Source organism: Besnoitia besnoiti, chromosome V (genome assembly GCF_002563875.1).
Source record: "Besnoitia besnoiti strain Bb-Ger1 chromosome V, whole genome shotgun sequence".
NCBI lineage: Eukaryota > Apicomplexa > Conoidasida > Eucoccidiorida > Sarcocystidae > Besnoitia > Besnoitia besnoiti.
Genome location: NC_042360.1, coordinates 3,075,368 through 3,101,474, shown reverse-complemented (window position 1 = coordinate 3,101,474; position 26,107 = coordinate 3,075,368). Strand labels below are relative to the sequence as shown.

General features: G+C 53.7%; 1 protein-coding gene across 1 annotated transcript; it reads right to left on the bottom strand.

The window, feature by feature from the left end:
- Positions 1-74: 74 nt before the first annotated feature.
- On the bottom strand, positions 75-24,538 carry BESB_062550 (leucine rich repeat-containing protein; the record flags this gene model as incomplete). Its single annotated transcript, XM_029364669.1, has 49 exons — positions 75-102; positions 552-640; positions 816-893; positions 1,131-1,268; positions 1,633-1,808; positions 2,113-2,172; positions 2,559-2,643; positions 3,118-3,230; positions 3,768-3,813; positions 4,365-4,421; positions 5,108-5,252; positions 5,763-5,832; positions 6,184-6,274; positions 6,721-6,810; positions 7,232-7,323; positions 7,823-7,872; positions 8,379-8,572; positions 8,954-9,032; positions 9,302-9,345; positions 9,790-9,879; positions 10,159-10,261; positions 10,628-10,689; positions 10,945-11,003; positions 11,594-11,642; positions 11,801-11,989; positions 12,361-12,451; positions 13,033-13,115; positions 13,476-13,580; positions 13,934-14,052; positions 14,369-14,514; positions 14,789-14,868; positions 15,264-15,448; positions 15,944-16,130; positions 16,395-16,520; positions 16,789-16,949; positions 17,276-17,378; positions 17,631-17,690; positions 18,117-18,249; positions 18,639-18,724; positions 18,866-18,944; positions 19,545-19,669; positions 19,878-20,055; positions 20,390-20,475; positions 20,901-20,966; positions 21,590-21,712; positions 22,223-22,292; positions 22,675-22,853; positions 23,457-23,584; positions 23,989-24,538. The coding sequence occupies 49 exons, from the start codon at positions 24,536-24,538 to the stop codon at positions 75-77; spliced, it is 5,526 nt and encodes a 1,841-aa protein (XP_029219377.1).
- Between the last annotated feature and the right edge of the window lie 1,569 nt (positions 24,539-26,107).

The window sequence follows — 26,107 nt, the reverse complement described above, 5'->3', positions numbered from 1 at the left end:
CGACTGGATGGTAGCCAAGGACGCTTTGGTTCCGAAAATTGTCGTGGAAGCACTCCATCCCGGGACGAGCATGGTCAGGATTTCCACCGACGCATCCATGAGCTGCGAACACACAAAAGAGCCAAAGATTTCGTGATGCGTGTGTCTTTTCACGCACGGTTTTCACAGTTTCTCAGCATGCCTGTGAGTCGCTGCATCCCTCCTTTTCCCTTTTCAGCCTCTATGCTAATTCTATCCATATACGCATTCCAGGCGTACGCGTCTTACGGAGTAGCAGCCGAGCTCGGAGCGTCACATGTGCATCACAAAGCTCACTGTTGCATCTCGTGAGGAGGAAAAACGAAGAGAATGCGAGCACAGACACGAGTGACGGCTTCGAAAACAGTTCTGCCGGGCGGCCTCGACATACACATGACTACACCTACATATGTACAAAAGAATGACTATACGTATATATATATATATATATGTACATATATACGCACACCTACTAGATGGTAAGACGTCGTCGAGCTCCTCTTATACGAATGCATTTGGGCTTCGGAACTTACTCGGAAGCATCGGTCTTGTTGAGAGCCTTCGCGAGGGCACGCCGCCACTGCTCTCGAGCCGCGTCGTCCGAAAACACGACGCTGACCACCTGAGCAAGGAAGGAACGCCGCAGAAACAAGGAACTCGAGAGAGTTCTCTCCTGCGGACACAGCAGTGGCGACGAGAGACGCGTCAGAATATTAGGGTTTAGGGGCCCTAAACAGAGAAGCATGACAACACGGCGCACCGCCTGTCCAAGAAGCCGAGGACAATTCATGGCTTACGTTGTTCTTCGCTTCAGACCCCTTGCCTTCGCGGAAGGTCATCTCGACTGTGCTCTCCTCATTCCCTCCGAACTCGACCTGAGAAACATATCGGAATTTACCGCCGTGTACCGCCTTCGCTCCAGTGCGCTGACTCTGGGCGCCTCCGGTTGAATCCCTCCTTCAACACGAGGAATGAGCGAGGCACTGATACTGGGCCGCTAATCGCTACAGCGAACGCAACTCGACAACCAAACTGCATGCATACGTCTCATCACGAGACAGCCGCACGCGCAAGGAAAGGCACAGGGATGCAGGAAAGACGCGAGAACGCACCTGACGAATGTCTTCAATCTGCCCTTTGAACTTGACCGTGAAGAGCTTGGCCCGAGCGGCGTCCAACCGCCGCGTGTGCGAGGCGGACGCGCCGCCGCCGAACATGTTGTCTACCCAACTCGGGACCTCCGCGCCGTTCTGAAACGAGAGATATAAGAAACACCACCTCTCGCTGCGCTCTTTCAAGACACCTTCTGCTCACCACTGCCCGGTGTCGTAATACAAGTATACGCATCTCACCTATACGTTTGTAAAATCCACCGTTTCGCATGAAGGTGTGTACGCGGTAAACTCTTCATACTGCAAGCTAATAAATGGGATGCCACACAGAGCCGATCACAGCCATGCACACGGGGAAATGCTCCCATTCAGTTCCTTGCATATATATATATATATATATATATATATATAGCTATAAGAAAAAAGTTTAGAATGTAGGGAACTATATGCATACGTGGATTGGCAAACACGCGCTCAACTTGACATAGGCATACACAGTTACCTCGATAGCGGCGGCGCGATCGATTTGCATGTGGTCGTGAGCCCAGGACTCGTCTTCGTCTTCCATCCAGCCGACAAAGTTTCCGAGGCCGCCGCCCTCAGCTTCTACGCCGTGCAGCCGCACTGGCTCGTCCTCGCCTTCCTCTTCATCGGCTCCTCGCAAGCCGCCAGCTTCCTCTGAAGAAACAACGCCCGCGAAAGAGCAAAACCTCTATACATTCGCAAAGAGGGGAGCCCACGCAGGCCCCCTGTTTTGGAAATAACGATCGCTGGAAAAATGCCCCAGATCCTGTGCTACGGCGGGCGCTTGGCTTGCGGACGAGAAGCAAAAGCCTGCCAGCAGAGGCACGTTGCCTCGCAATTGCTGCACTCTTCGATCGCCTTGTGCGGCTGACAATTCGAACAGCGCTCCGCGCTCAAGATCGAGCTGTCTCTGGTCCTAGCCACGACACTCGAATGCTAAACATCTCTGGCCGCTCACTGCTGATAAGGGGATCCAGGCAGAACCAGAATTTCCAGGCAACCACAACCTCGTAGATATCTGCGAGCGACCCGAAAACGAAAAACAGAAAGAATAAACACGCGCACCTTATTCACAGCTAGATCGTTGAGAAAGGATGGTGAAAACGTCGAGAGCCAAAAGAGTCCTTTCTCCTAAGTAATTGTACAGAGATATGCACACATAGATAGACCTATACGCGAGGAGCTTCTATCAAGCGTCACAGCCTTGAGTCGCTCTCTTGTGCACAAAGGTAAACTTCAAGGTAGCTAATGTGCCCCTACACATGTACGGGATAGAGTACCCTACACTATCGGACACATGTGCATACGTACATATGTATGCAACTGCGCACGACACGAGGGATCTCCGCTTGCCACACGTGAAGGGAAGTGTGTTTCAAAGAAAAGGGCGCCTGCCTCCCTTACACTGAAGCGTGATGATGAAGAGAGCTTGGTAACGGGCACTGAAATCGGGCTTCGATTTCTCTTTCCTTGCTTCTGGGCTAGTGGGCTGCCACGCACAGGCAACAGAAAAGTCGTAGCAGAAATACTCAATTATTGCCCCCAGTGACCGCAGAAAACCCGCATGCGTAGATCGATGCGCAGGCCACATGCGTTGTATCACCCGAAAAGAACTTCCATAATCCCGCATGCAGGTGTGTGAAATGCGCTCAACTGTACCACTGCGTCTGCCCATCACCTACAATACCTATATACACATGTACATATATATATTCTTCTTAGATGTAACAATTCAATAGGTTCAACGGGGACCGTCGATAAGGACAACCGCATTCATAGCAGTGTTCATGACATCAATGTATTAACTCATGAAGTGGCATGACCTGCACTGATACATGCGTGTTTCCGTTTGGACACGAATGCAAGGGGATACGAAGGAACAGGGATCGATTCCCGTCCTAGCGGCTTCCAAGGAAAGGTATGGCAATGGAAGCGTTTTGCGCGAGAGATGCGTTTCACCTACCTGCCGCATTGCCATGGAAGCCGCCTGGATGACCTTCGGCTTCACGATCGCACTGATGGCCTCGCGGGTGACCATGTCCTTCAAGACTTCCACGCGCTCTTCGTCGACGCGTCCTGCGGAGATAAAAGCAGAGCCACAGCTAAGGAATTCGCGCTACTGAAACCAACACGTATGCATACATACATACGTCCTGCATGTGTGCATACGTGCATAAGTGTGTGAACGGATCGACGCACGGTGGTAAATCAATCGGGCTCTGAAATACACGATCACAATACACAAATGCGAATAACAACAAACAGAGAGCTCAGAAGATGCCGATCCAGGCATCCGGACTTGAGATTATGAATTAGCGAACAGAACCGCATGCCGGTGATTGCAAGAGCCTGCCGTTGCTCTTGCAACGCACGTGTGAAACGCGTCAAACGTCTCATAAGGATACCCATGCCATGGCTTTATACGTGCGAATATTTTTGTGTAGGTAGTCATCGCCTTAACATGCAACGCTTGTCTGCGAGAGATGATCCATGAACGTCGAGCAAGGCAAGACGACGAACGAGTTACGATGCGCAGGCGTATACGTCTGTGCAAATAAAATAGCAGGTATGTACGCGTATGCAGCGCTGTTTCCAAAAGGATTATTGCTTTACCGGAAATTGCATGCAGGCAATCAATCATCGGGGCAGCGGCGAGGAGCTGCACCATTGACAGAAAAATACACACCCACTTGCCGCCGTGACTCCTGGATTCCAGTTCCGTTCAGGAATATTCCCCATCAAACAGAATTGCAGCTATACGCTCAGCTACACACGTTGCGTTGAATGCAACACTGGAAGTTCACATGCATGCACACAGGCTGCATTTACTCCGCCACGCGACAGCGTCTCGCACATCGGATGAAGCACGACACTGCTGAGACACCGGCGCGAGCTACTCACACGCAGTTGGGCATCGCGTGTGACTGTGGCGAACTGCCTCCAGCCCTAGCCCTTGATACCGATGGCGCACATACATCGTAGATCCGCTAGTACAAGGAGCCCCAGCTCCCCGCGCCGCCCCAGGAAGGCTAAACTGGCGAAAGTAGGAAAGGAACGACTAAAACGCAGAGAGGGAGGAGGACGTCAGCGGAGGATGAGGTAACGCCGCAACGTAGCGACACCCTGGAAACAGAAACCACCCATCCACGAACGTCGCTCGGCACAAAGGCATGTAAGAGAACGAAGAGCCTCCGCGTCTCCAGGACTTACTTTGTCGCAGATGATAATGTCAAAGGCTTCTGTAAAAGCTAGGCCGTTGGCGGCAGGCTGAAAAGAACCGACGCACATGCGGACGCCGCAACGAAATGCGTCTTAGAGAGTTCCCCGATGCAGGTAAGCAGAGCCCTACACGCAGGCGACTCGGAGAGGCAGATTAAGGAAATGTGGATGAATATCGCGACACTCAGACGCAAACGCCTCGAACGAAATCTGGGTTCCTTATCAGGCGTGAGCATGATACCCATGAACTGTGGTAACACAGAATCCAGGGAAGAACGAGAAAAGCTGACTGCTACGTCTAACATGGCAGCTTGCTCGTCACTTCGATTGAGGCTCTCGACGCTTTGCGACACAAGCGTTTCCTCAACACGCAACTCTTACGAAAAGGAGGGGAAAATATAGAAAACACGCAACTCGCTCCCAATTACTCGTCCACTGAAGGAACACACCGAAGGAAGCTCGTGTTAGCTCTCTCGAACCTTTGAGGAATCGCTCCTAATTGAGTAATCACTACCAAAACAGAAGGTACCGTGCTGCAACATCCTACGCGATGCTCTTGTGAAGACCTGCCTCTCCTGATGCAACACTGTTTCGTAGATAAAGAGCGAAGACGCGCTGTATTTGCTAGCTTACCACGCGTGGCGCATGCAGCACACAAGGACCCTGCGACTTTGGCTACATTGGAAGTCCCCCAAGCGGGCCCCTGGGGAGTATTTTCCCTTTTTGTCCCTCACCTCCCGCCAGCCGACAGCCAGCCAGTCGTTGCTCAGCCCGCCCTTAACGACGCGCGTCATGTCGCGGAAGTTCTTCTTCACGTCGATTCGAATTCTGCCGCTTTTCCTGTAGTCGTACTCGACCTCTGGGGTGTGCGGATCGCGCCTGAGCAAGACCCGCGAAGCAAACCCCCACACGCACAGACGCTCCTAAGGCGTCCATCCATATACTTAGGTGTATACGCATATCAAAGTAGTTCAGTCTATTCTCGTTGGGACGCCGCTGTTGCGGTCACCGCTCACCAAACGCCGGAATGCGCAACTCCATGCAGTGATGCATATCGCAACAAACAACATGCATCCGACGTACCTATACAGTTGCGCGGCCAAATGCACGCTTAGACAAACTTGAAAGGCTACGAGGGTGGAGAGGCAGGAAGATAGTGAATCACGAGGCGGCTACTGGTAGCAATACACCGGACAACCTGCGGTCGAGCGAAGAGGTGCCCGTCTGCAGAGAGACGCTCACGAGCCCAGAAAAAAACGCAGCGAGTAAAACCAGGAGACGAAGCCCGTAAGTGCACAGTGAAAAAAAAACAAACGGCCACAAAGTAGTTCGAGCAGACACAGAGAAACACGCAGTGCCGCACAAACGCGCCGGTATCTCAGTACGTACAGGCCAGCGGGTTTATCCAAAATGTAGAACGCGTAGTTCGTGACAGCGACAACCTTGCGCACGGGAGCAGCTGCGCAGAAAGAGGCACAAGAAAAAAAAACAAAATTGCGAAACCATAGCCAACCAGCAGAGAACACGAAGCGGGGAAGACGTCACGGAAGCACCCTTTTTAGAGGCGCAGGCAACAAAACGTAAACACGAGCGGCATGACCACACTCATCCTGGAATAGCAAGCACCACAGATCCAGAAGAGGCAGGGAAGAGGACCAAGCAGAGAAAGATAGACACACAGCAAGAGCTCGGGGTGTGGATCCGCCTACGCCGAGAGAGCAAGAGAGGTAGAGCGACAACCCGAAAGCTCAGGGCGCCTATGGAGCTTGGAAAGAAGTCGCACACAGAACCTAATAAAAAAAACACTGACTGTCGAGATGCCTTGATGCGGTCCACCAGTAGACGACGGAGAGCTGCAAAATGCGCTCGGCTCGTTTGGCATGCTCCGACAGCAGCAATTCCTGCAAAAATAGAAATCAGTTTCAAGCGGGACAAACACAGTGATTCAGACACAGCGCCTCACAACCCCACCCTAGCGCCAAACCTGCGTATACATACGTAGATGTAGGCACGTGCTTCCGTATCTGCACAGCCGGCGAGTTGCACACACTAGTAAAAGTGGAGAGGTCCTTCACCCCGCTAAGCGCCTCGAAGAACGTTCGGTGAGATACGCAAGGCGCAACGCACAAGACGCGGTGGTTCGACGATGTGTCTATCAGTCCCTCGACCGACTGAATGTAGGCATCAGTAAGTACGTGGCACCGATACAGACACACGCATACTGCCAGCAGCTACACACACAGAAGGGGGTGTCCGCATGCAAATATACAATATTAACCCCATAAACAAGGCATCAAGTGCGCCTCTTTTAAGGAGCTGATGAGAGCAAATGTGAGTTTTTCCTTACAAGGGTTGTGCGAAAGTGTCCTGTGTTCGCGTCGTCGAGCAGCTCGTACTGAATCGAATTGCGAATGGGGTAGTGCGAGAAGACGCGTGCCTGCTCACGTGACGGCAGCACATGCGGAAAAAAAGAAAATGAAAACAGCACGCGACGAAACTAAAACGTCCGCTTGGTCCTCAGTTGCGACTCGCGTCGGCATAGGGGGCTGCGGACACAACACCATGCGCTGACGTCCGACGAAACACGAGCCAACACCAGCGCATCCATGCAACGATAATTCAAACGAATAGACGTATACTTATATATATATATATATATAGCTTGTGACATGAATGTGCAGACAAATGTAGAGACTATTATGGAAATATATGTATATTTATACATATCAAATGCGCACAGAGAGAGTTACACGTGGATAGATGTATACATGCCCAGTCGCAGAATAGCATCCAAACTAGAGAGTGAAACATTTGGGAGAACGAAAGAACTCTTTTGATCCTCGTTTTCCAGTACTGACCACTTGTAACGCTTCGAGAGCTTCGTAGCTTAGACGACCCGGGCAGCGCTGGATAACTTCGGATAAGATCGTCAGACAGTCGATGCGCATTCCTGATAAACAAGACCCAGAAAACAGAATCCAGTTCCGCGCTCTCAAGAATAGGGCAGCAGAGGGCAGAAGACGCCACTCCAGACGTACGAAACTAGGATATATACTAGTATTGGGGTTTAAGGATGAAGCCCTAAACTCTCAGAACTGATTAACGTCGGATGCGCACGGGAAGGTGTACTGTACGCTCACACGTATATCTGCTCTCTCCTCCCTTTCACTCTGGATGCAGATACGCACTTGTGCATCGCATCAGCAGCCACGCACACATGGAAACCTTTATGGATTAAACGTATGTGAGGATACATAGGCACACTCACATTCGCTGCCCCTCATATACGCCTCTAAACACTTGGTTCGCTTTTCCTCGCATGCAGTTCAACCATGGAGGTGTTTCGAGCGTCTCTTTTACGATGCAGAAACCCTGGCTGTTCGTTTGCCTCGCTCTCCTGTTTCGCGAAACCTCTGTCTTCTCTCCGTCTCTTTTTTTTCAGAACTCACGTTCCCGCAGGGGCGCCAAGTCCGCGAACAGGTGCGAGATGTAGCTTCCGCTGCAGACCGTAACCGCCCAGAAAGACCACAGAAAGACATAGTCCGCGACGAGGCCAGCCTGACGGGCTAGTAAATATGCATATCGAGAAAAATACTCGGTTTGCGAAACCCTGTTCCCAGATGTTTCGTGAGAAAGGACTCCTCTGCGGAGCCCTCCACGACCGCAGCCAGCCCTCTCCCGAGGCACGCACACCGCTAGCGGCATGCAGTCTCCTGTAAGACCAAAACGCGCACGGAAGCGCCCGTAAGCACAGAAGATGCGCCGCGAGGGCACCGCCTCCCTGAAGAGGCGCCATGCCAGTCCACCCTGAGGCCGGGACGCGGGCAACTAGACCAATTCGAAACAGAACGAGACAGCATACAAACATCTTCTGTAGGTTCCTCTCAGCGGCTGCCAGGCGTCTGCCCACGCACTGAGTAGATATGCTGACACATATGCATACGCATGCATCCGCAAACGCGCATGCGCAAAGACGGTATTGCTTGCGTGAGCTTTCTGGCTTACTGTGAAGTGCCGGCGTCGATTTGAATGTCGAAGAGCAGCATGCTGACGAAGGTCCGCAGGGTCGGAACGGTGAAGAATTTCTCAAGCGCCAGTTCGGTCGCCCACCGCTGAACTTCGAACTCGTTTGAGAACTTGACGTACGAGGTCTGCCGTGCAACGATCGCGTAGAAACTCGCAGCTTCGGCGCACAGAATCTACGCACAGAAGAGACAAAGACCTGTTGATACGCATATATACATTTTTGTAGATAGACAGGGGTATGTACAGAAGTATGGCATACTTATGGACGGTGGAATATGGCGACCAAACTGCTGTGAATCACGCGCGCGGAGCACGCTTGAAGTCATTGCTCACGGATCGAAACGAGAGCACTGCCACAGCAATCGGGACAAATGAAAACATATATATATATATATATGTACCTTTATAAATGCCGAGTGGCGCTACTTAACTGAAGCCTGCAGTGCCGGCTTCACAGACACACGAGGTGAATCAATACAAGTGGCGTGCATCTCCCAGTTTGCCCATGTTGAAAGTGATTTGAGACGGTCTAAACGGAGAATCAGGAGGCTCACCAGCTCTTCGCGATTCAGGGGCCTACTCGCCGAGTGCTTCAGAAGGAAGAGGAGCGGACGCAGGGCGTACATGGAAAACCTGGGAAAAAACCCGGAGGAAAAGTTAGCAGATAGAAGACAGAGCGTGCGCAGGCTCGTGGAGGCGCTGCGTCTTCTTCGTTCGAGGAGTGCCGCAACCTTAAACCCTGAAATGAGGAAGTTTAGAAACGGCACCCAGGAATGATACCATACAAAGACGTGACACAGAGACAAGAAGGACCACGACACAAGCTGGAGACAGAAATAAGCTTTTGAGTAGTACCCTTCAGGTCTACTCTCCTCCCGCGGACGATTCGCGCCGTGGCTTACTCAGAGATGATCTCATAGTTAATAATAAGATCCATGGATTCCGCCTGCGATAAAAAAAGCAAAAAGCGCGCATGCAACCGCAGAATGCAACAATTAAAATCATCCTCTTCGCCTGAGACACTCCTGCGGTCTGCGACGTCCATAGGCCCGTGAAGGCCTGAATCCCAAAGTCTTGCTGCGTGTCAGCTTGCTCAGAATCAATCAGGCTGAAGAGTTTCGCATCGACAAACGGTGTGCATGGGGCTTGCACGGAGAGATTTCCAGGGGTTTGCACTCTTTGATGTCGCTTTCACGTGTCTGGAGCTGCACCGCGGTTCGCGTGCTTCAGCGCAGTTTTTTGGTCAGGCCATCGAATTTTTTTGTGTGCATCTGGGAGGCTCGCGAAGAAGGCTCTGGCGCAGCGGTGCCTCGTTGGCTCGCTGCCAGCCGCCTGCTTTCTCTCCAGGAGTTCCTATACTTTCTTTTCCGCGCACGAGATTCAGACTCACAGCTTGGTGCGGAAGCATCCGGATCACGAGTTTCATCAGACAAAAGAACTTGGCGGATATGTGGCACGTGAGCACCGGGCATGCCTCGATCTGCAGTGCGCAGAGAACAAAAATGAAAAAGACATTCGAGGAGACTGAGCAAGCGACGAACCAGTGAAGCATTGAGGACTGGACATCGGCGCGAACGACGAAGAGAATAAAGCGTCGACCGGAAGCAGAGGAAACCGCACGGAGGATGAAGATATCAGGATCCCACCCGTGAAGAGAGACACGTAAATCGAGACGCGTAGCCAAAGCTCGGAAGGGTGCTGAAGCCACAGCGTCGGCAGCGAGCTATCGCAGCGCACATGGAACGAGATTCGAGCGTACAAGTGATACAAGTTTCCGCAGCACGGTGACTCTCCGTAGCGCTGAAATCGTGTCGTTCAACACGGTCGCCGTCGTCGCGCCCTGCGTGCAAGCGTGAAGACACCTGAAAAGGCAGCACAGAGCGACAGGAAAAACGGCCGAGGCGGATTGTCATTCTTTTCACCGTCGAGGCGACAGTGAAGAGAATAACAAACCACTAGAGGCAGGCAACACGTGACCTGGGCGCGGCATTTCTCTGGAAAAAGGTTCTCTCCAGGCACGTGTCAACCGACCCATGGCCTACCACCCGGTGGCGACTGGGGAATCTCTTATTGTTGAAGGGGTAAACACGTCTGCGTTTGCTCGAGAACCACAGCCTAAATCTGTCGGCGCAGGCTATCTTCGCATTCGCATGCATTGCCGCATCTGCCATAGCCCTTGTGCTACAAATGCATTCACAAACACCGGAAAAAGGGGTGAATCGCAGCACCTGAGGTACGCAGAGACGAGCAGCGGAACGTTGATTTCTCCTTTCGCGAGGTTGTGCCAGATCTGCGGTAAGAGAACAACACACGGGGTCGTAACTGGGTAACGACAACGCCGTGAAACTAACGTTTGAGCGTTTGCCTCTGTTTATTTGAACACTCGTCACAGCCATTGCAGCGCGATCACAGAGTGAGCAACGCTGCGAAAAAACGACGAAACTGGGAAGGAATTTCATGGAACTCAAAACGACATATGCGGCTTTGAGAAGCTGAGCAAGGACAGAAGACACGTGAATACACGCCTTCGCTTGTCTTCACTTACTCCTTCGGCTCCACACATTTGTGCGCCGCTATGTGTATACAGCGCGCCAACTTCGGGGTCTGCAGCGGCGAGCGTAGGAAGCCACAAAAAATAGATCAGAATGGATATTTCACCGACAAATTGAACACAATATGACAACCCGGGACTCGACGCCGAGCCGTCGACAAACGGCAGACACATCGGAAGCGAAAAAGTCGACAGAGCTTTACAACAGCCAGCACAGCCATCCGAATGCTGTGATAATGCAGAAGTGCAGGACAGTTGCTCGCGAAACCGAGGCATCCAGACCAGCTCAACATGACGTGCTACCTGAATGCATGACGTCCTCAGCACAGAAAACGGGAAAATCAAACGACAGCGCCGAACAATTTGGATATAATCTGACAATACACGCAACTAGGCCACATGCCAAGGTATACATATATATATATATATATATATATATATATATATATATATATATATATATATATATACATTCCTCGCTCCTGCAGAAAGAGCGTCTCACTTCCTGAAAGCGCACCAAGAACTAACGCGATCTCCTATTTTCTAGTACCATTTGTGAACTCTTTTGGTCTGATCCTAAGTACGCAATAGCTACACAAGGAGCCACGGAAAAATAAAACTCAGGCGATCGGGAAGGACGTACCGACGCTGAGATCGACGTTCATGAGGACTTCCATCAGGCGTTCGCGGCTCTGAACGTAAAAACAAACCGATGTATTCGATTCCTGTGTACCTCCGTCACCTCCTCACCAACCGGCTGCAACCTAACTCCTTTTGTTCCGCTTTCCCAGGCGTGTTTTCACGCAGGAGTCTCGCTCTTGTCTCTGTTTTCGGTTTTCACGCCCTTTACCTGCAAAGGCTCGGCAGCCTCCGGTTTCAGGTTTTCCAGCGCAGGGTCGTCAAAGTCCTCCTCTTCTTCGTTCTGATCTTTCCTGAACCGGTTGCGGGCGTGCTGCCGCGCGGCCATCTTCGGCGTCGGCTTCAGCTTCGGCGCGTCCTCCCCGGCCTCTGCGAGGGCCTTTGCCTCAGCCTCTGCCGCCTGGGGTACAAACCAGCTCAAAAAGGAGATTTCTCAGTGCAGCACTGCGAAGCGCGGAAGCCGCACGGAGGCACGAGGGACGCGCGAGAGAAGCATGACACAGGAACTCCGACGTCACGTGACCCGAGTGAGTGCTCTGAACCCCGATACCTTGTCGTTTCCTTTTCCTTATCATTTTGTATATTTAATGGAAAGAAATAACTGGCTTGGCAAACATGCTCGTTCACCGTTGAGGAAAATGCGCAAAGGAGGAGCGGCCGAGGAGAGCGAACAGTCACTGAAGCAGTCTACAGCAGCGTAGCCTTGATTATCCCCCTTCATGTGTCGCTGCTTCGGAAGCAACAAACAAAAGCGTAGGCTGCGGATCTCACCCTGCGAGCGATGTCGTCTTCCATGTCCTCCACGTCAGCCTTCAGCCGACCCGCCCAGTACTCAGCATCGCGCTTCTCGCGCTTCAGCTGTCTGCAGGGAGAGCGCGGAGAACACGCGAAACGCCCGCACAAATGCCAAGAGAAAAAAATGCAACGCGAGGCTCAGCAAGCTCAGAGACGAGTAGCAATCCCAGAAACAACGCGCATGTCACTGCAACAGGAGAGCTCACACAGAGGCTGAGAACGGTAAACCCGCGACCGAACAAAAAGCATGTTTGAAGCGCGCAGCGCTCAATCTCGAAGACGACGGAGAGACAGACGCTCTGCAGCAAAGAGCCACAGAGAAAGGCGATTGGAAACACGCCAGAAAACCGCGTCGCGGTGCTGACGCCGCGCCGAGAGAGGTTGCTTGTCAAGCCTGTTCACGCCTGTGCTCCTGCCTCACTGCGCCCCTCTCTTTCTCTGCGTATACGCGCGCGGGGCCTGTTAAAGCACGCCGTCGTTGTTTGAGTCGCCTCGCATCACCAGCCAATCATGGGAGCTCAAACCCTAAACGTCCGCCACGGCCTCCATACGCGTGCGCACACACCCGTTATGGATATGAACACATATTTCAATTTGTTTCGGATTATTCGGGCAGACAGATGGAGCTAGTTGCAGAAAACTGCTTACGCGTATCGCGATCCTGTCGCGCCGCTGGCAACAGGCATGAGGAAAAGCAGGAGGCGTTCCGCGAGGTTCAGACGAGCGAACTCCTGAAAGGTCGACAGGCGCAGATTCAGAAGGAAAACACGACAACTGCATGGCCCAATCGTATGCACCGCGCGGCAGCTTCTTGCTGCCTGCTGGCATGCATAAGAGGGGGTGGGCGGGGGGGCGGGAGAGGGGGGGGGATATAGCTGACAGAGAAGGCTTTTGCAAACCTCCATCTGACTGCGAAGGCACGACTCAACAGAGACGTGGGCGGCGTCGAAGCCGGGCATCGCTCACGAGACAGAAGACAGGCACGGAGATGCGCAGCTGACATGTTCTTGGTCTCACTCCTATAAGCACGAAAACTCTTAGTCAATCTAGTCAGACGCGAATACGCCGCATCACTCGACAGAAAAACCCACCGCCTGCTGGATGGCGCGGTCCTGTCGCTCGACTTCATCCAGGTAGAGCTGATTCCTCCGGATCTCGCGGTCGTCCCACATGGAGCGCTCGCGCTTCGCAAGCAGCTGCACGGAAATACGAAAAAACGAAGCGAAACGCCGCGTGAAAACCACTCAGCGTCGCTAAACGCCTCCACACTGGCACCTGAAACCGAACGAGCCCGACGTGTACTGCAGAAAAGACATCCGTGGACTCGCATATGCAGATACAGATGGAGACACGCATATACATATAGATACACGTGTACACATATATGTCATAGCTGTACGCATGAGCAGCTCTGTGGACAAACAGTGGCGTATGAACTCACTCGTGCGGCCGCTCCTGGGAAGCTGAGAAGGTCCTCTACAAAAAAGTGAATACAGATAGACATGGATCTATTGCGGACTAACAGAAGCTTCACAGCTACCCGCCTTACCGAAAGGCTGATTTGGTCCTCGCGCGCATCGAAGGTATCTGGGTGGCCTTCCAGCACGTCTGCCATTCTTGACAGAAGGCGGAAGGCGACCTTCATGCGCACGTTGCAGCGCTCGAGCCCTAAAAAGAGAAAGAGGTCAATAGGAAACGGAAAAGATGCATGTGGTTCAGCCCTGGCTCGCCTCAAAATACGCTTGCAAGCGTACGGTGCTTGACTGCAAAGTTTGCCTAGTTCCTTTCGCTGAATCTGCCCGTATGCACGCCTATAGATTTCTCTATCTACTTATCGATGTATCTATCTAGCTATCTATCTATCTTTCTATCTCGCAATCTATCTACATCTACATATACACACATATGTATGCATATAGATAGAGAAGAATCTGCAGAGGAGCTACATGGGTGCGGCAAGAGATAGTGACATTATGTTTTGTACCTGAGAGGTTGAGGAGGAGAATTTTCATGTCGCGGCCGGTCCAGGAGCGTTCGATGGCGACGTCGAATGCATCCGCAGACACCCACTTGAATTGGTTTTCTTCCGCCTTCAAGATCGACGCGAAGAACGTGCCGACCGGCTTCGTCCTGACACCGCACACGCCCCCACACTCGACGCGATTGCGCACGGAGCTCAGCCTCGACTCGCCGCATGTGTCGTCGATTTCTCGCAGTTTCTATAGCCGCCACGCTGGCGTCGCTACTGCGTCTTTGCCTCCGAAACACAAAGAAAAAGTCAAGGTGAAAATTAGCGCCCGCGCCGCAGCGCGCGTCTGTGGGCAGATCAACATCACGTCCACAGCCTGACGCCACCTGGAGGTACTTCCAGCTTAGGAGGCACACGCCAAGGAACCTTCCATACCGCATCGAGAGACGGAGACCTTCGACTGAGGAGGCGCGGCGAAAATACTCCACGCAAGCCATGCTCAGCTGCTCTCTGTCCTGCGCCGTCTTCACGCTGCAAGTCAACAGAATACAGAATCAGGCCTTCAGCGCGGACGAGGCAGGCGCAGTGGCAACCAACAGCGCGCTAAAGAATCTCCGAACGCAGGGGAGCCTCCGGATGGAGCCACATGTGGATTTCTGTAGACGTACTTGCGCAGGTGTAACTGCGTGCGTCTCACAGCATGCCAAGGGGTGGAAACGGGCAGAGGAACCGACGCGGGACGAATGCTCTAGGAGTGCATCCCGAAGACCGGATTCGAATTGCTTCCGTTAACAGAAATGCAACAAACGACGTGGCTCTCGATAGAAACATAAACGCAAACGTATATACCAACCTATCCAAATAGATACATCTATAGATCACCCGAGAGCCACGGCATGTTTAGGAAAACAGCGTGCGTTTCCCACCTCGCCGTGGAGGAGCGGAAGGTCAGGTTCCTGTGCAGGACGTTGAAGACTTGCTCGATGGCTGGGTCTGCGAGGCGCTCTACGAGCTGGGCACAGGCCGCGCTGTGTGGGTCTGCAACTACGCGAGTCAGCAGCTGCACCGCCAGACGGAGGACTGCGCTGTTGCAGCCTGCGAAGTGAAACAACGCAACTCAGGAACTGCCACAGTCTCTACCCGGATCGACGGCCCTGTATGCACGTCTAAGCGGTTAACGCATCTACGCCTATATATATATATATATATATATATATATATATATATATATATGAATGCACATGTGAATCCTTGGGTACATGCAGGCGCCTTCGATAGACAGATATGTGCAGGTGGATGCACGCCGATGACAAGAGGGATAGGAAAGCGGAGCCGAGACGAGGTGGCTGCGCGACTCGCCCGCTCAACAAGTAGTTGAGAGCGAGGCGAAAGAAGACCTGGAAACCCGAAGGCGGCACGAACCTAAACGCGTGCAGCTATCATGCCGGAGTCAGTCCACACAGGAGCCGAAGCCTGCATGCGAGTGAGCACAGATGGACATGCACATATCCGCGAGGCAGGGGACTTGGTGGCCTGGTTCTGAAGGCGCTTTGAGAGCTGAGGGTGGGACAAGCAGCTTCGGCGACGTACCGTTCTCAGGGTTGTGAAGCGCTGGCAGGAGCGCGAGGACCGTTTGCAGCGTCTCCACCTCGAGAAAGCGAATAGGAACCTTCGCGACGCACTCCATGGCCGCGAGCTTCACCTCGGAGTCTCGGACCTGCAGCAAATTCAACAGATACCGCTCGCGATGCGCGCCGTAGAGCTTGTCATTTATACCCTGCTCACGGAAAAAAATAAATCAAAAACCTCAATACTTCGTTCAATGTAAAGGCAAGAAGCCACAGAGTTGATCAAGCCTCGGGTTGCAACAGAGGAAGGGATGTGTGGAAAACGGACACGCCGGAAGAGAGGCGATCAGAGCGGAGATTGCGTTTGATCCTAGAAAAATGTGAAATTCAGAGACACCTTCGCTTGAACCTGAGGTCGATGCCTTTCAGCTCGCAACTTGAGCAAGCTCCACCGAATTATCGACTGGACTTACGAGGCAGTAGACGTTGTCTTCTTCAGTCAAGTAGAAAGCGATGAGCTTTGCGATGGCCGCGAGAGGCTTCAGGACGTACGGATTCTGCAGCCCCGACAGCGGCGGCACCTCAGGAGTAAACGCAAGCTAGAAAACAGGAACGAACACAGACGCAGACGCACACACATATTCTACACATTCAGTAGCGACATGTGCATGCATGCGCAATAAACGTGTGAGATATTGGCAGCGCAGGGAAGGAGCCGACTTCGAAACGGCTGTGTGGATGAGGTGTGCGGATTCCGCAGGCCGCAAAGCGAAAGCGATTCCAACGCGTCCACACGCATCTGTTCACAACGAAGCGCTGGCGTGCTTCGCGTCCTTCCTTTTCTAGAGGCTTCCATTTTTCGCTTACGCTGTCAACGTTGCGCTCCAGATACGTGGCTTGGTCGCAGATCGCCGGATACCGCGAGCCCCCGAGGTACTGCAGCAGCGGGACTAAGTAATTCATTTCCTCAGTGACGTATCGCAGCAGCTGCGTTCGCTGATTGAAGTCCTCGAGAATCACCCGCATGCCTGCGCAGAACGCCAGTCGGAAGACTAGAGACTGGAACCTCAACCTTCATCCGCGAAAGACGCGTGATGGAAAGTGCGGCGCCGCCGACTTGCACTGCACACAAGGGGCGCGCTTACGGTCGCCAGCTCTGTCAGAACAGGCGACGGACGCACGAATCCAACGCAAAAAAGAAAGAAGCGGAGCGCCCACTCCGTGAAGCAAAGACACAAAACGGTCCAGCCAGCCGGACAACAGCGCTGAAGAAAAAGCGGCCGAACCGTCCTAGCGGCAGCTACGCACTGGACTTGGAAAACACAGAGTCTTTCTAAGAGTCGTAGAAACGCACCTGTGGCGCTCGCGGAGAGAATAAGCGGGTTCGCAATGCCCTCCTTCAGCGCAGGCAGAAGCAGGTCCACCAGGTGATAGTTTTCGCAGCATTCGCGCATAGCCTGAGTAACGCAAACAGAAGAAGAGGAAACGAGGGGGCTAATGCGCCTACCCAGCAGCGCAGTGTACGCCAAAAATATCTAGCACTCAGCCACGTACATATATATATATATATATAGACACTCGCCCACACACTCATTCTGTATACATACAGCTATCGACACAGACAAGCAAACGAACACGTACACGTGACGCCGAAAACAGAGACCAGAACCTGGATGAAGACAGCTGCTTCACTGGAACGCAAGGCCTACCTCTTCGTTGTTTTTCATCATTCCGTAGAGCCCCATCATCAGCCCGTAGCAGAGCTTTGCCTGCAATCGAAGAACAAGCCAAAACGCCAAACACAGCTCGAAGGCCTATAACAATATTCAAAGAGACAAGTTGATTCTAATATATGCATACATATATGTATACATTCAGCATCAAAAGCATATTCATGTCCCTGTGAAGGAAGATAGGCCAGCTTCGCCGATTGCCTTCTCGTCTTGAATCTGCTTGCTGCTTACTGCACTCGCACACACCTCTGCGTTTACGCCTTGACTTCTACGAGTGTGATCACGCATACAAACGTCCTTGATCAAACAAATCCACACAAAGATATAAATATATATATATTATACATCCATACATGGCGTGGTCGCGAGGCGAGGCTCTTAGCGTATATACGTTTACACAGAGACTGACACACACACAGACGCATGCAAAGACGTGACACTGGACGTGTACCAGTTTCGTACCTCCCGCACAGAGAGCCGAGACGTCGCCTCGCGCTCGCCAATCAGGTCGCGCATGTAGAACAGATACACCTCGCTGTGGAGTCGCGCCTTCGTCATGTACAGCGCCGCCTTCCTCACATGCCACGCGCAGCGCCTGAAACCAAGAGAAACGGAAAACGCTGAGAGGCTCCTGGCAGTCGTAATTCCGAAGCCTCTCTTACTCGTCTAGAATGACGCGTTTGCATGATCAGTGCCGCACTTCGACGCAACTGCATATCTGACCGCGACGCTCTCATTCGTCCCTCATATACATATATATATATATATATATATATATATATATATATATATATATATATATATATAGAGAGAGAGAGAGAGAGAGCAGCACATCAACGCCTATGCAGAAATATGTATATATATGAATATATATATGCTTATACGTTTGCAGGGGCGTTCGGTCAGAAGCGCCGCGAGAGCGGTACCAAATGCGTCTAAATACGGCCGTGCGTAGTTTCGGGACGCGAGAGCTGTCCTCCTCACCCTGCGATACTGCACAGGTCGTTGTAGAGCTGCCGGCCTTCGTCGTCGGTGGGAAGTTCGGTTTGTAGAAGCGTTTGGCAAATCGACTGAAACGGACAAAAACCTGCGACACGCCTACATGAGTAGTCGAGCAAGGAAAATGGGACTTAATGACAAAAATCCAGCTACGCGCGCTCTACGGCCTTCTCTCTAATCTGGGGTGCCCGGAATGTCTGCATGACACGCACCTGAGGAATGCCTTGTCCAGTCGCCTCTATGCAGTTCTCCGCGGTCAGGCATGCGGTCGCCACGACGCGGTAGATCGTGCTGCAAATACGCAGGCGAAAAAGGCAAAAAAAGAGCGGCGTGCAGAGCAGGGGAGTCGCCAGCTGATATTGCACCGTGGTGACTATGCGACTCGCAACTGGAAATCAAGACACACTCGGGGCAACGGCACGCGCGACGCATCACGCCACTGCCTTCGCGATGCCACGCATACAAGGGAGAGTGACAAATTGCGCCCGCACTATCCACTGCTCGGCAAAGATTCAACACGAGGCGCACAGGTTCCCCCTCAAATACAACTGTTCACACTCCCACCCAAGCGACCTGCCGCGACGGCGTACGGCCTATCCGTGCAGCTATATGCATGACTACGCACAGACCTATGCATGCGCAGGATGTGACGCGAGTGCATAGCTAGGCAGGGACCCCGTTTGCGCTGCGGCGTCTTATAATATCGATGGGATCGCAGCGTGTCATTCAGGCGTTGGTCTGCCACACATACCCGAACAACAATCACTCGGCAAGCATATATACTTCATACATAGATGTATACACAGACATATACGTATGTAGAACCGAATGCTTGATAGATGACACAACATACGCGTGTATAAAACCGTCTTGCGTTCTCTGGTTGCTTACGCCTCAGTGGCGAAGGACTGCAGCAACTCTGAGAGTAGTGCGATGCAGCTTCCCAGGGCCTCCGCCAGTCGCCTGCAGGGCTTCATCGAGGCGATGCCTTTGATCACCGCTAGGGCAAGGTATTCCTGCGCCAGATGGAAAATACGAAACCGGCGAACGCGCTAGCCTACCACAAGGCGTCCGTGCAAGCGCAGCGGGAGCCGAGAAGCGAAGTTACACTGCAACTGCGGAGTCGAAATAGCGGTTGTCAACCCCACCCTGCTAGAGACAAGGCAACGCTTGAAGCGAGGACGAAACACGGCTATGAATAAGAGCGACAGAGTTTAGTCTTACGTCGTCGGCGCGAGACTTGAGCGCAGGGAGGACGACCTCAGCGAGCACTTGGGCGGCGTCGGCGCTCTCGGACTCCGCGCCGCCAGCCGCTTCCTGCTGCTGGATGAGCCGCGAAATAACGCGCAGGCACTCGACGCTCATGTCGCCTTCCTTCACCACGCAGAGCTTGGCCAGGCCCCTGCAGCGGCAGCGAGGAAAGACCCACGCACGGCGCTGCGTCCTCGCGCCGCGAAGTCGACAGACGTCTCTCAGAGCCACATGAACACACCCATAAATATTGTGCATATACAAAGACAAATGTGAATCCACGTTCGCGAGAGAGGTCGCCTAGTGTTCTGTTGGAGCAAGCAAAGCAGAGGGGGTCCGGACAGAGGATGAGTGGCTGAAGCCCAGCCCACGCGTCTGCGACGCTCAAAGCAGACGAGCCCTGAAGAACAAAACGAAGCCGAATGACCTCGACTCTCTTCTCTTTTCGCCTCTGTGATGCTTTGCATGTTCGCCTCCACGCCTACCGGAGAACGAGGGGTCGCGACTGTTCATCGCGCTCCATCAAGACGAGAGCGCTGTCCACCATCTGCTTCACGAGAGCCCTTCTGGCCTGACGAGCACCGTCGCAACAGACACAAATGCATCATTGCGGCTGCTTACTCTTCGCCACGGCACAGGAGGCTGCAGCGGCTGCGACAGCGACGGGATCTGCCGCACGCGACGGCGCCCCGACGCGTCTACGATACGAAGACGCAGACTGATCGGCACTCCGCAGAGCGCAGACCTTGAACGAACGCCTGACTCATCGCAAGCCTGAACTCTACACCCTAAATACGGAGGGCTGCCATACAGAAGGAAAGAAGCCACGCGCAGGTCAGAGGGAAAGATCGCAGAGGCGGACTCTGCCTAAGGGTGGGCAGGCTTGGAGAAAGAGGCAAGCGGAACCGCACGTTCGGCGCAGAGAGACCCCGGCAATCCATGGAGAAGACGAGAACACATTTCGATGAATACTGAGGCAGCGCAGAGCACACTTACCTCGCCCGACCGATTCACCGTCGCCCAAAGCTCTTTCGTGGCTTCCTTGTCATCGGCGTTGTACACCTGCATGCGCGGAAACGAGACAGAAGGAGCGTGGTGAAACAAACGCCGCAGATGATTCACTTCTGCAGTGTCTCCCACGCACGCCGGCTGAAGCCTCACGAAGCCAGGATGGCAGTAAGCGCCCGCAGACACACACAGAGGGACAGTCGCTTAAGACGGGCGCAACCTCGGCACCTACAGCAGCTGCGTGCACGCGTGAAATGATCTTCACGTCGGAGCAGACAGCGATGGATGCAGCTACGAGCGGCACCGGTAGGCAGAGCAGGCGATGCATGTGGTGAAGACGAAGAGAACCCCCCGGCTACGGCTGCGACTGGACATGCACGGCGCTGTAACAGGAAGCAGCAGGACCAGATCTGAAAACACCGCAGACGCATCTCCGCGCCCAGACGGAAGCCTGGAGAGGCGACACGCCAGCTAAGACAGTGGATATCTCCTGTTGAAAGCGCAGCGTAAACACCGAGATAGGGGGCTCGCCCGACTCCCGAGGGTGCAGTCCATTCATGCTCGAGAGGCGCACCTCTGCCGCTGACCCCCAAAGCGAAGCCTGCCTCGCGCACTCAAGAGATATTTTGAAAGCGCGACTCTGCAAGAAAGTTCACAACCCTGACGAGACGCCGTACCTGGCCACAGAGATCGAAGAACGTCACCGCGAGCTCGATGGCGCGGTCGTGGCGCTCCTGAAGGGCCGTCTCAAGCAGGCGAGTCATGTGCAGCACCGACGCGGAGGTTTTCTCCGGGTCGACCTGGAGAGAAAAGCGCAAACGCAAATGAACAGAGACGCACATGTCCGCAGGAGGTGACTCGTCACCGAGCGCTCTAGCGCAAGCAACGAGACACGCACTTGCCGATTTCAGCTGCAAAAAAAACAGTGGAAAAGAAGTAGCCAGAAAATCTGGCACCGGCCTCATATTGCCAGTCTTCGCTGCCGCTCGCGTTCAGCCCTGCTGGCGTCGGGTGAGAGGCCAAAGCATCTGCCTGCCGGCCTACGCATCGCGGACTCGCTCCGCGCGCGAACGACTGGATATAGTTCTCACACAAGGCTTACATATACAGACCACTCTGTCAATATATGTAGATATATGCATATATATACATATAAATGTGTGCATGACGACGCCCTCGATCCTGTGGGATGTGGCTAAGGCTTGAACGCTTGCACCTGGAAGAAAGCGGGATCCGGCGCTATGTGACCAGCCAGCACAGGCCTTCCCCGGGCGACGAGCCCAGGCGCGAGGGAAGCGCCGGCGACTCACCTTGGCGTATCGAGAGCCCTCTGGTCGGTCCTCCGCAGCCTCCTGGCGATCGAGATACAGGTCGTCGTACCTGCGCAAGAAACGGAACCAACGGAGATTCAAGAGACGCCCTCGCGATTCCATTCTCCGCTCCTCGACCCCTTAACACTGCACCCATCCAACAAAACGCATCTGCGCTGTAAACCCTCCCAGCCACAAACACAAGCACACGTGCGCCCATACACGTAGAGGTCGTGTAATACCACATACATTATATATATATATATATGTAATTATACATGCGTGTGTGCATGAGTGTATAGAGGCCATCGCAGCCTCTGATTTACAGCTACGCGCGTTCATTTAACCTGGACGCGACTACGTATTTGGCACGACTATGTATGCGACGCGACTATGTAGCCGACGCGACAATGTATGTGACGCGGCCTAAACCCGTTGGCGTGTGTGCATACTCGCTAATTCGCGCGAGGACCGCGGCGCTGTCCTGCGCAGTCGCCGCGCGACCCGAAGGAGAGACTTCCTCGCCGTCGACGACTTGAAGCTTCGCACCCGCGTAACCCGTAACGTGCAGCAGCACCGCAGCGTACTCAGGAAACAAACGCGAAAACGGATTTCCCTGCAGATCGACCTCCTGAAGCACAGCAGCGGACATACCCATGAACTCAACCGCATTTGCATCGCCTCACATAGACAACCAACTGCATATCCCTGAAAAGACACAGGCATGCATATACGGATGAGTTTCTCGGAGCGTCGCAACATGTGTGTTTGCGTGCAGATGCATTGCGGAGACCCCTTGTTTTTCATTAAAAGACTCAGACGCACTGCGGCGACCGGGGGTAAGCCCGGAACGGTGCTCCGCGCCAGAGCAAACGGGGAAACCATTTGCGTGGCAGCCATCCATGGCGACAGCCTCCGGCGCCGGTGTGCTTCCCAGCATGTTCATCGCGCCGATCCGCGGACACCCACAGACCGATACTGCGTAAGAGATCGCCGACTACGTGCATCAGCCAACGAAGAAGAGTGCTATGCATGTACGCCTAGCGTCCGATCTCCCGCACGCCCAGCCACGTCAGCACTTCACGCATTAGTCTGCAACGCATCGAACCGGACGTTTAGTCTGCGTTCTTCGCTGAGCTGCGTGCCGTCGCCGCGCAGGCGTTTCTACGCTCCCGCGTTCAGTTCGCTGCGCGGGGCTTCACAGGTTTCGCGAGCGCGCAGGGCGCCTCCTCACCCGCATGTATCTGAGGCTGGAGAAGGCCTGCAAGTGATCGACAGCTTGGCTTGGCAGAAACGTCATCTCGTTATAAGACATGTCTAAAACCTGGAGCTTCGGGCACTGGTCGATGCCGATCCACCAGTCTGAAGGCACACGCAGGCGCATGCGACGCAGACGCGAGAGTGAAGCAGGCCCTCGAGACCGAGCGCGAAGGCTGCGATGAGGTCTCACAGCCGCGCCATGCGGCCTTGGTACAAAGAAGGAAAAAACAGAACACAGACGAACTCCACGACCTGGTGCTTCGATCTTACGCACGCCACCGGTGCTCATCGAAGTATGAATATCTAGAGTTGCGCATGGATAGATGCACGAAAACCAGTGAAACCTCTGGGCGGAGTTGGAGCCGCGGACCAGCTCTGAACCGTTCCGCGAAGACACAGTCCTCTAGAGGGGCTAGACAGCGCCCTGGGCTAGGCAGAGACTAGACCCAGCAGCCTTTTCCCGCCCCACTTCCGCCCACCGCCGTCTGAGTCCAGGGTTCGCTGACCGGATATTCGGTTGTGCGCGAGGTTGAGGACAACCAAGTTCCGAACGCCTTGCAGCGGCGGCATGGCAGTGAGGCGGTTGGCGTCGACGACGAGGACTTGGAGCGAGGGGAGAGAGAGCTCGAGGCGCTCGATGAGGTTTCGGGTGAGAATCAGTTTGGTGAGACGTCGAAAGCCGTTCGCGGCACTGACGACTTCGCCGACGCCGCCGCCTTCTTCGTGTGCGCCGTCGGACAGCGCGTTGTTGCTGAGATCCAGCTCCGCGATATTCTGCAGCTTGAGCCGAGGATTGAGCAGGCCGCCCTCGCGTCCCGTGAGCGTCTCCAGGCAGAAGGCTGAGGACGAGAAATCGAGCGCCTGCAGCCGCTCCTGGTGCCACTGCGGCCCAATGAACTTGTAGAAAACATCCTCGTTCAGCGTCGTGTATACAGCGGCCGTCGAGGCCTCCGAGGGTGAATCCTCCTCCGGGCGCTTCCCGCGAGCGAGCGCCGGCGCGGCGCCGCTCTGCGAGCCCGCCGTGGAGCCGGCGCCCTTCCGGAAGCGCCGAAACATCGTCACGAGGAAGGCGAAAGCCGCGCGACGGAGGAGGGAAAAGAAAGAAAAGACAGGCCCTCAGACGGAGCTGAAGGTGGACGACGGGGAAGCTCACGCAGTGAATAGAGACGACACGCGAAGAAAAGACTACACAAAAAAACGAATGGAAAAACGCGATTGATCGCAAGACGAGCGGCAAACGAAAAAGGTCCTTCTTCGCGAAGAAGCAGGGCCGGCAGCCTTTCTACAGAATGAGTGAGGCCACAGAGAAGAAGGAGAAGAGGCCTTGCTCTTCGCTCTCTTTCCCTCTATCTAGCGGCGCTGCGGCAATTCCAGTGGACATACACTCTCTGTCGCAGTGTATATTCAGTATTCCCTTCAGGCTGCTCTAGGACAGCGGCGGGTTCCTAAGCCTCCGCGGCGGCCTCTCTGGCGGTTACTAGAATCCAGGATCCCCATGCTGAAATAGTTCGTCAAACTACGCGGGGATGCCTTCATTCCAGAAACTTCAAAGCGAAAGAAGGCGAGAGAACCGAACTTAAAGGGGAAGAAAGGAGAGGAGAAGAGCCAAGGAGGATTACAAGAGGCCGAGCTGCAGGAAAGAAGGAAACGAAGGAACAGAGGGCAGCCCGGAGGTCGGAGGATTCCGACGGAGACGAAACGCCCGAGCGAGACGACGATGGAGGACAAGTGAAAGAGCAAGGCGCTTTCAAGGATGCATGCAACGCTTGAAGGCGGATCCTAAAGTTGAGTGATCAAACAAAAAGTATGAGGCCTAGGAGTCAGTACCGAGACTTGCAGAACGAAAACGCCGACAAACAGATTCGCGAGTGCAGACAGAGAGGCACGTCGGGCAGGCAGATCAGGCGCTGTTGAGTGTGTCTATGCTACGACAATAGACAGAGCCTTTGACTTGAGAGGGAAACCAGAAAAGACAACGCAAGAAGACCGAATTAAAAAAGGCGCGCAGAGGATATCCCTAGAATCCTAGACGGCATGCGTTCTCAACTGTCGCGAGGACAAAGGAGGAGGGACACGACAGAACCAAAAGGAATGCTGCGACAAAGATCCTTGCACCTTCGCCAGAAAGAGGGTCACGCAGGAGGAGCCAAACGAGAGAGGATGTGTAAATTAAAGCAAAAACCGTCTCGTGGTCTGGCACCCCGAACTCTCTTCGGGCGGCTAGCTCATCGTGCTCCGTCTCTGCTCTGTCCGCGGACAGATTCGCACACCTCTTCGAGACTATGCCTCAATACAGTTTTTAAAGTTAACGACGATAAAAAACGAGGCCCCTAGCAGTGATATTCCAGACCTATTTATGGAATTGACACGGTATTTGATGTCGTATTTACAGCGCTGTCTGGGTCGCGCTGGCGAGAGCCCTTTGACTTATTTTTGCAGGGCTTCTTTCCTGCGTGGCTCACGTGCGATCAGCCGCAGCAATCAGCATTCGTGTTCCGAGTCAGTTCGATCCTCGGTCTGTCACAGATCTGTTTCAGCGAGCAGGAGTGTGAGAACTAACATATCCGCTCGCCGGGGCAGTCAACAGATGCAGGTGTATCTAAAGCCTTCAAGCGCCCAAGCCTC